We start from the raw sequence: 10,209 nt of genomic DNA, 5'->3' as shown, positions 1-10,209 counted from the left end.
AGGGACGTCTACAGTAGATAACTCTGAATAATTAGTATTTAAATATTGTATGAAAGAAAAAATTAAAAAAGACTAATTGCTATTTATACATGTACATAGGTATTTTCCATGTTTAATACACCAATTTTTTTACAAAAATTCAATAAGACATACAAAATTCACGTATTATACACGTAATTCTCAGATATTACTGAATAAAAATAATATATATTTTAAAACAAAAAAGGGTATAGCCGCTCGGCTATAAGCGATTTTCCTAATAAAAATAGTATGCGCTATACTCCTTTTTAATTTTTAAGGCTTAATTATGTACATGCCTCCGTGCTTTCCAACTTATCTCAGATTACCACTGTGGTGAAAAGCGTCTCAAAGTACCCCAACGTGCAAAAACTATCTCACGTTACCCTTTCCGTTTTTTGAAGTTCCGATTCACGAATATTCGTTCATCTCCCCAAAATTCGAGCAGTAGCCCTCCCTTTATTCTTGTTCATCGCTTATTTACCCTCCAAAACTCGAAATTTCTCATAACCAACACAACTAGCGGCAAGAACAACTCGAGAGGTTGAAAAATCATACGGATCAAAGAAAATGGTGCTCGGAATCGCCGAACGAGCAATGGAGATTTTGGGTAAAAACCGCCAATTTCTTGCTTTTCGGTGATCCAAATGCGGTTGGCGTGGTGAGATGTGAGGTGGTAGAGGACAACGTCTTTGGTTCTTTTGATATCCATGTCGTCGCAGGGTGGCGGAGGAGGCGATGGCGCCCAAAAGCGGTGCGATGAGCGGTAACAAATGGGAGGCTGCATTGCGGAATTTTGGGAGATGAACGATAACGTAGCGGAACTTCAAAAAGCGACGGAAAGGGTAACGTGAACGATTTTGCGTTGAAGTACTGAGACGTTTTACAGTGTAATCGAATAAGAAAGGCGTATACATAATTAAGCCAATTTTAAAACAAAGATAGTATAGCCGATGGGCGTACTTGTTTGACACGTGGCGCGCAGGCGTTAGTCGTGTCTATCCTTTTCTATTTTTTGAAAGAAATGGTATAGCCGAGAGGCTATACTTTGTTTTTCTTTTTTTTAAACGAGAAATAGTATAGCCGCCAGCTGTAATGTTTTGACACGTGGCACCTATGCGTTGAGCGCATCCTTTTTTTAATATATAACTAGTATAGCCGCCCGGCTATACTATTTGAAATTTTTTTTAAACATATAATTAGTTTCTTTATTTTTGTTTTTTTCCCACTTCTTTAATTCAATATATATAATTATGTAATGTCTTATCCTTTTTGAATTAATTTGTAATTATATTTAATTTATTATTTAATATAAAAAATTTATAAAAAAAAGTCCACAAAATAATCAATTTCTATTTACTAAGTCTTTTGTGAATCGTTTAGGTGTCCTAATTAATATTTTATACAAATTTATAAATAAACCCAATTCTAGACATGTATTTATAAAAAAAAAACTCAAATACTATTTAAACATAGAAACACACCCAAAATCAATCCCAAAGTCAACAATTGTATATTTTTTTGGTGTATTTATAAATGGATTTTGAGTGTGTGTAATGATGGGTTTTGAGTGTGTTTATAAAGTGTTTTGGGTGTTAGGTTTTTTTATAATTTCAGCTTCCATTTTGGGTGTTTTAGTGAAACTCCTTTAATTTTATCCATAGCCCAAGAGCCCTATCCATTATTATTAGGCTATTACTCTAGTATTTATTATCCCTTTTTTAATTTTTTACTTTTTCAGAGTTACTACCCGTATAAAGATTCTAGCGCCTTCACGTTCAATAATGTATCATACACGTACGCACGTATTTCTTAAGTTTAATACACCTATGTTTTACAAAAATTCAATAAGACACACGAAATTCACGTCTTATACACATAATTCTCACGTATTATTGAATAAAAATAACATATATTTTAAATCCAAAAAAAAAAAAAAAAAAGGTATAGCCGCCCGGCGATACTCATCGTATAGCCGTGCGGCGATACTCCTCGATGGGCTGTACATGTTTGACACGTGGCGCAGGCGCTGGATATAATTAGTATAGCCGACCGACTATACTAGATACTTTTTATTTTTTGAAAGAAATAGTATAGTAGTTTGGCGATACTCGTTTTTCCCCCTTTTTTTAAATGAGAAATGGTACAACAGCCCGCTGTACTTGTTTGACACATGGCACCCATGCGCTGTGCTCATCCCTTTTTTAATATATAAATAGTATCGCTCGGCTATCTGTTTAATTTTTTTAAAACATCTAATTAGTTTCTTTACTTTTGTTTTTTTTTTTCCTACTTCTTTAATTCAATATCTATATAATTATGTAATGTCTTGTCCTTTTTGAATTACTTTAATTATTAATTATATTTTATTTATTGTTTGATTCAAAAAATTTATAGAAAAAGTCCACAAAATAATTAATTTCTATTTACTAAGTCCTTTGTGAAATCGTTTGGGTGTCCTAATTAATTTTCTCCATAGACCAAGAGCCATATCCATTACTATTAGGCCATTACTCGAGTATCTAACATCCCTTTTCCATTTTTTAACTTTTTTCAGAGTTATTACCCGTATAAAGATTCTAATGCCTTCACGTTTAATAATGTATTATACACGTATGCATGTATTTCTCCTGTTTAATACACCTATTTTTCACAAAAAAATCAATAAGACACGAAATTCACGTATTATTGAATAAAAATAATATATATTTCAAAACCACAAAAAAAGAAGTGTATAGCCGCCGGCTATACTCAGTTTTTTCTAATTGCCTTTTAAAAATAGTATAGCCGTGCGGCTATACCCCCTTTTTTTGAATTTTTAAACCAACGACAATATAGCTGGTGGGCTGTACGTGTTTGACACGTGGCGCACAGGCGCTGGTCGTGTCTTTATATACATATATATAACTAGTATAGCCGATCCTCTTTCATTTTTTTAAAAATAGTATAGCCATCTGCGTTTTCCCCTTTTTTAAGGAGAAATAGTACAGTGACCATTGTACTTGTTTGACACAGCACCTATCTGTCGCATCCTTTTTAATATATAAATCGTATAGCATACGGCTATACGGTTGAAATTTTTTTAAAACATAGATATTAGTTTCTTTACTTTTTTTTTCCTACTTCTTTAATTCAATATATATATAATTATGTAATGTATTATTCTTTTTGAATTACTTTAATTAGTAATTATATTTTATTTATTGTTTGATACAAAAAAAAATTTATAAAAAAAGTCCACAAAATAATTAATTTCTATTTACTAAGTCCTTATGAAATCGTTTGGTTTTCCTAATTAATTTTCTCCATAGCCCAAGCGCCATATCCCTTACTATTCGGCCATTACTCCAGTATCTAATGTCCCTTTTTCATCTTTTACTTTTTCAGAGTTATTATCCGTATAAAGATTCTAGCGCCTTCACGTTTAATAATGTATTATACACGTACGTAGGTATTTCTCATGTTGAATTAACCTATTATACACGTAGTTCTCACGTATTATTGAATAAGAATAACATATATTTCAAAACAACAAAAACGAAAAAGGGTATAGCCGCGGCTGTACTCAGTTTTTCCTAATTGCCTTTTGAAAATCGTATAGCGTTCACTATACTCCCTTTTTGAATTTTCAAAACAAAGATAGTATAGCCAGTGTGCTGTACGTGTTTGACACGTGGAGCACAAGCGCTGATCATGTCTTTATATACATATATATAATTAGTATAGTCGGTCGGCTATACTAGATCCTTTTATTTTTCGAAGAAATAGTATCGCGGCTATACTCGTTTTTTTCCCTTTTTTAAAATGAGAAATAGTACAGCAGCCCCACTGTACTTGTTTGACACATGGCTCCTTTGTGATGTGCTCATCCCTTTTTTAATATATAAATAGTATCGCCGCTCGGCTATACTGTTTATAATTTTTTAAAAACATCTAATTAGTTTCTTTACTTTTGTTTTTTTTTCCCTACTTCTTTAATTGAATATCTATATAATTATGTAATGTCTTATCCTTTTTGAATTACTTTAATTATTAATTATATTTTATTTATTGTTTGATACAAAAAATTTATAGAAAAAGTCCACAAAATAATTAATTTCTATTTACTAAGTCCTTTGTAAAATCGTTTGGGTGTCCTAATTAATTTTCTCAATAGCCCAAGAGCCCTATCCATTACTATTAGACCATTACTCGAGTATCTAATGTCCCTTTTTCATTTTTTTACTTTTTCATAGTTATTACCCGTATAAAGATTCTAGCGCCTTCACATTTAATAATGTATTATACATGTACGCACGTATTTCTCATGTTTAATATACCTATTTTTTACAAAAAAACAACATGACACACGAAATTCACGTATTGTACACATAATTCTCACGTATTATTGAATAAAAACAATATATACTTCAAAACCACAAAAGAAAAAAAGAGTATAGCCGCCCGGCTATACTCATTTTTTCCTTGCCTTTAAAAATAGTATAGCGCGGCAATACCCTTTTTTTGAATTTTTAAAACAAAGATAGTATAGCCGGTGGCTGTACGTGTTTGACACGTGGCGCACAGGCGCTGGGTTTGTCTTTATATCCGGCTATACTAGATCCTTTTAAATTTTTTGAAAGAAATAGTATAGCCGCACTATACTGCGTTTTTTCCCCCTTTTTAAAATGAGAAATAGTCCAGCAACCTCGCTGTACTTTTTTGACACGTGGCACTATGCGCTATGTGCATCCCTTTTTAATATATAAATAGTATAGCCAGCGATCTTGTTTAATTTTTTTAAAAAACATATAATTAGTTTCTTTACTTTTTTTTTTCCTACTTCTTTAAGTCAATATCTATATAATTATATAATGTCTTATCCTTTTTTAATTACTTTAATTAGTAATTATATTTTATTTATTATTTAATACAAAAAATTTGTAGAAAAAGTCCACAAAATAATTAATTTCTATTTACTAAGTCCTTTGTGAAATCGTTTGGCTGTCCTAATTAATTTTCTCCATAGCCCAAGAGCCCTATCCATTACTATTAGGCCATTACTCGAGTATCTAATGTCCCTTTTTCATTTTTTACTTTTTCAGAGTTATTACCGGTAAAAAGATTCTAGCGCCTTTATGTTTAATAATGTATTATATACGTACGCACATATTTCTCATGTTTAATACACATATTTTTTACAAAAATATAATAAGACACACAAAATTCACGTACTATCTCCTACATATTAAAATCATGATTAACTACTTAAAATCGTTGATGGTAATGGCGAAAGAGAAACACCAGCTAAAGTATAAGGACTATATAATTTAAAATTTGAATGGAAAGAATACCATGTTTAACTACTTATTCACATATGTTATGGTTAAGTTTGTTGGAAGTTTGAATGAATTTCAAAGACATTTGTCCCATATTGGTAGACAGAAGAAAGAGTAGGGTCTTTATAAGTGTGGAAGTCCCACACTTAGTAAATGTAAGTTGGGCCAAGTGGAAGCCAATTGGGTTTCAAAATCAATTTGGGCATTGAATATTATATAAATAATCAATTATGTTTAATTATCAAAAAGACGGGCCTTGGGGCATTTGGGCAATTTCAGATTTAAATTAATTTTTTAGTTTCAAATTAATTATTATTTTTTATTAATTCGGATTAGTTTAATTAACTGTTTTATAGCATTGGATTTTCCGGGTAAATTCTTTATTAGCGCATTCTAATTACAGACTTAACTTGGGTAATAATGGGAGGTCCTCCATTTAAAACTAAAGACTCTTTCCCAGTACATGGGTGATATTAAAAGCTATTATTAAACGCATCAAATATCTCTCGATAGGTCGGCAACTAAGAAAAGTAGCATTGCGTGAGGCCCACGAGACTGGGCCCAACAACGACCCATTACCCACGGCAAGGCCGCTCTCTTCTTCTCCTTCTTCTTCTTCCGATCCAAGCTTTGATCCGCTGCTGTTTGTTTACGTTGTCTGAAACCCTAAAACTCACCGACCTATAACAATCCGGAAAATCATTATCAAAAGCTCTCGAGCATGAACAAGGACGTTGCCTAAGGCTAGAGTCCATGAGGAAAAGATGCTGGTTACTGCAACCTCACACCTCCTACATCAGCGCACTTTAGCTCCAACCAGTCTTCCTCAGATTCGATCACCATGTCAAGGTCCGTCGCCTTTCTTTTTGTTTTCTATCGTTTTGCTTCAGCTAGCTTTAGTTTTTTTTTTTTTCCTGATGATCCAATCGCCTTTAATTTGTGGTGATGCACTGGAATTCGCGTACAGTTCGTTCTCTTCGTTTTGAAAAATGGATATATATTGCAAATGAGAAAGGGAGCTGAGAAATGAAGCAAGCCTTGAATTTCTTAAATTTTCTCCACCAATGGAAATGGTATTGTGCTAATTTAATTGGCTTGATATTTGCAACGCAGATTTTTGACGTTCAGAGGTTTTAGGAAAGTTGCAAATTCCTTTGTTACAAGCCAGAAACACAGCTGTCCAGAAGCGGACAAGTATGGGACGTTTGTTAGAGTTGGCCTCCGTCTTCCCCAATACAGATTCTACAGGGACTATACGTTTCCTGCTAGAGGAAATACCCCATTCTCATTGTACAATACCGCCAACATTTTTTACCGGAGTAATTATTCCAGGAGTTTTGCGGTCATTCCAGCAAGAAGTGCAGTGAGACATCATGCTCAACTCGCTTGGAAAAGGCTCTCCGATAGATTTTCTTTTAATGGTCGTGGATTTTCAGGTGTAATTAATATTGCTCAAGCTTTCAGCTTGGCTGTAACCCGCTCTAATCTCATACTTCCTGGTATTTTTGCCATCACAAGTGGGAAACTAGCATGGGCGCAGAGGTCTTTTTCAGAAACGGACTACCACCCATCACCAAATACATTGTACATGCGTGCACAAGATGGACATGCTTTTATGACCTCATTAGTGTTTTCAGTTTTCGAAGGTGCAATCTTGGTTATGAGAGCACTCTATCTAGGGATCTTGTTCTCACCCAGTATAATGATGGCTGCTTTTGCTGACTGCTGTGGACCTGAGTTTAGGAGATTGTGGCTTCATGTTGTTCACCGTACATTGGAATTGGCAGGTCCAGCTTTCATAAAATGGGGTCAATGGGCAGCTACACGGCCTGATCTCTTCCCGAGAGATTTATGCACCAAGCTCTCAGAGCTTCACACCAAAGCTCCTGAACATAGCTTTGCCTACACGAAGAAAACTATCGAACGAGCGTTTGGCCGCAAGCTCCCTGAGATTTTTGATAATTTTGAAGAGAAACCAGTAGCATCTGGAAGTATTGCTCAAGTGCATCGAGCTACTTTAAGATTTAGGTACCCTGGTCAACAGGTGAAGCCCATAGTAGTTGCCGTAAAGGTTAGGCATCCTGGTGTTGGTGAATCGATTAGGAGAGATTTTGTTATAATCAATCTAGTAGCAAAAATTTCAAAGTTCATTCCTGCTTTAAAGTGGTGGAGATTGGATGAGAGTGTACAGCAGTTTGCAGTTTTTATGATGTCTCAAGTTGATCTTGCAAGGGAAGCTGCCCATTTGAGTCGCTTTATATATAATTTCCGTAGATGGAAGGATGTCTCTTTCCCCAAGCCTTTGTATCCACTTGTGCATCCTGCTGTTTTGGTGGAAACTTATGAACAAGGGGAATGTGTCTCACACTATGTCGATGATCTTGAAGGCCATGATCGGATTAAATCCGCACTTGCTCACATTGGGACACACGCACTTTTGAAGATGCTCCTGGTAACATATATATACCTTTGATGTTGCTTGCAATGCATTTATGCTTTTGGACTATTTTGATTGAATTGTGTAAAAATATGATAAGCATCTTGTTGTGTCTTAAAGTTTGTGAATTATACCAGTTGATATACCTGAATGTGGTCTGAATATATAAAAAAAGAAAAAAAGGTAGGAAAGCTACTATCTTTCTAATATCTTATCCTTCATGTGTGTCGTTTTCTTTTCTATTTTGTTTAGTATATTGAAACATGAGCCCAATAAATTATTGTCTTTCATGTAAATTTACATGGTTGATTTTTTTTCTCTGTATTGTTCTATCTTCCACCATCTCCTCTCTAAAAATGGGCAAGTAACTTGAGAGAGAGAGAGAGAGAGAGAGAGAGAGAGATTCTCCTTTATTTTTTGTGGTTTAATTATGTTCTAAGTTATCAGAATTTCTTCTTTCAGGTGGACAACTTTATTCATGCAGACATGCATCCTGGAAATATCCTTGTCCGGGTGGCTCAGAGCAAGTCTTCTCGGAAGCGACTCTTCAAATCAAAGCCTCATGTCATTTTCCTTGACGTAGGCATGACTGCTGAACTCTCTAAAAGTGATAGAGTAAATTTAGTGGAATTTTTCAAGGCTGTTGCTCTTCGTGATGGGCGTACTGCTGCTGAGTGCACGCTCAGACTATCAAAGCAACAGAAGTGCCCAGATCCGAAGGCTTTCATTGAGGTAATATTGTTAGGCATCTTAAATTTATTACTAGGAATGATTGGAATAAGGTTGTATCATTGATTTTTCAATTGGAACTTGGAAAATTCATTAGTAATTTTATGTTTGTTTATGAAACTCAGCTCTCTTGAACCCTAATTCAACTTCAAAGGTTTTGCCTTGTTAGTTTTTCCTTAACAGTTCTGGAGATCCGTTGCATTTATCTTGTTTGGGTGTTCCTTATTAAATAACTTGCAAGTTTGATATTTTCCCTTTAAATATTTATTCCTCCTTTATGCTTAAGATTATGCAAAGAACGAATTTCATATTAGAATGCTTTTCAATCCAACTTCCCCTGGTAATACTTTCTTGTCTCAAAGCGTGAATTTTGTCAAGCACAATTGAAATATGTGATATTTGTGTGGTATTCACTCCGTATTTCGTTTATTCATCACTGTGTGTGTTATGGTTGTAGACAAATGCAGTTCCTCAATAATATGAACTCAGGAAGCTTTTGTTACAAGTTTCCCTCCTTTATCTACATTCTGTATTTGATTTAGTCTATTTTCGGCCAAAGTTTCTAATTTTCTTCTTTTTTCAGGAAGTGGAGGAGTCATTCGCTTTCTGGGGTACTCCAGAAGGTGATCTGGTCCATCCTGCTGAGTGTATGCAGCAGTTACTGGAGAAAGTTAGGCGTCATAGAGTCAATGTTGATGGCAATGTCTGTACTGTCATGGTAACCACTTTGGTTCTTGAGGTAATTTCTTTTTCCTTTATCTACTGCAGCTGAAGCATGGAAATTCTCTTATGAAATTCTGTGATCTTTGCTATATAGGCATGTGCAATTTATAAGTACAAAGACATTAAATTAAAGCGCACACAGATTGTAAAGTTGTGTTTTCTTTTTTATTTCACACCGTTTTGTTTTTCTGCTTTTGTCTGTTGGTCATATATTCTTTACTCCTTTCTCTTTATAAATTTAATTTAATTGTCTCAGAAAAACAAATACGATAATTTTTTGTATTATAATAGGTTTATCATGTGTAGCCGAAATAGACAATGACTGATTGTATACAAATCTGAGAGGCAATTTGCTCCAATTTATATTATCATTGGTGTGGTCATCAATAACTGATCTTATACATATCTCACTGATTATGTTTTGCAGGGATGGCAGCGGAAACTTGATCCCGGGTACAATGTCATGCAAACGTTGCAAACACTGCTTCTCAAAGCTGACTGGGCAAAGTCCCTTTCCTACACGATTGAGGGGCTAATGGCTCCGTAAGAAGGTCTTGTCAGTGCTAATGCTACGATTACTAAACAATTTTGACAGTTATAAAATCCAAAATATACCAGTCCCAAGAAGTGGACATGAACATTTAGATCTTTATTTATTTCATTTTTTTTTTTATCTTTTGGGTTTTGGAAATTGCAATACGTTTTGAAGGTTCAATAATCCTTCTGTACTTAGTTTGTTTTTATCAAAAGCATTACTGTTTTTGAAGCCTCACAATTCACAAGCAAAAACAGTAGAGAGGTAAAAGACAGAAATAAAGTGATTCTATTCATTTATTTTAGATATACTTTTCTGTACAGCTTGCATTTTGTTACTTTTGATTTTGAATGGAAGGAAGATAATTATCTAGGTGTATTTTGGAAAATCTTGTCCATGTTGCAGATTAACGTGAATGATTGTTCTTGATGCCACTTGCCCAATTTTTT

The 10,209-nt window shown here is 34.2% G+C and overlaps 1 protein-coding gene across 1 annotated transcript; it reads left to right on the top strand.

Moving 5' to 3' along the window:
* The first annotated feature begins 5,847 nt into the window (after positions 1-5,847).
* LOC103324622 (Protein kinase superfamily protein) lies at positions 5,848-10,068 on the top strand. The gene is made up of 5 exons (XM_008226703.3): positions 5,848-6,185; positions 6,450-7,788; positions 8,236-8,505; positions 9,086-9,241; positions 9,653-10,068. Exons 1-5 carry the CDS (start codon positions 6,178-6,180, stop codon positions 9,770-9,772), a joined length of 1,893 nt encoding a protein of 630 aa, XP_008224925.2. The 5' UTR covers positions 5,848-6,177; the 3' UTR covers positions 9,773-10,068.
* The last annotated feature ends 141 nt before the right edge of the window (positions 10,069-10,209 follow it).

The sequence above is a fragment of the Prunus mume genome, linkage group LG3 (assembly GCF_029339155.1).
Source record: "Prunus mume cultivar Tortuosa linkage group LG3, ASM2933915v1, whole genome shotgun sequence".
NCBI lineage: Eukaryota > Viridiplantae > Streptophyta > Magnoliopsida > Rosales > Rosaceae > Prunus > Prunus mume.
This window is presented reverse-complemented; position numbering and strand designations above follow the sequence as displayed.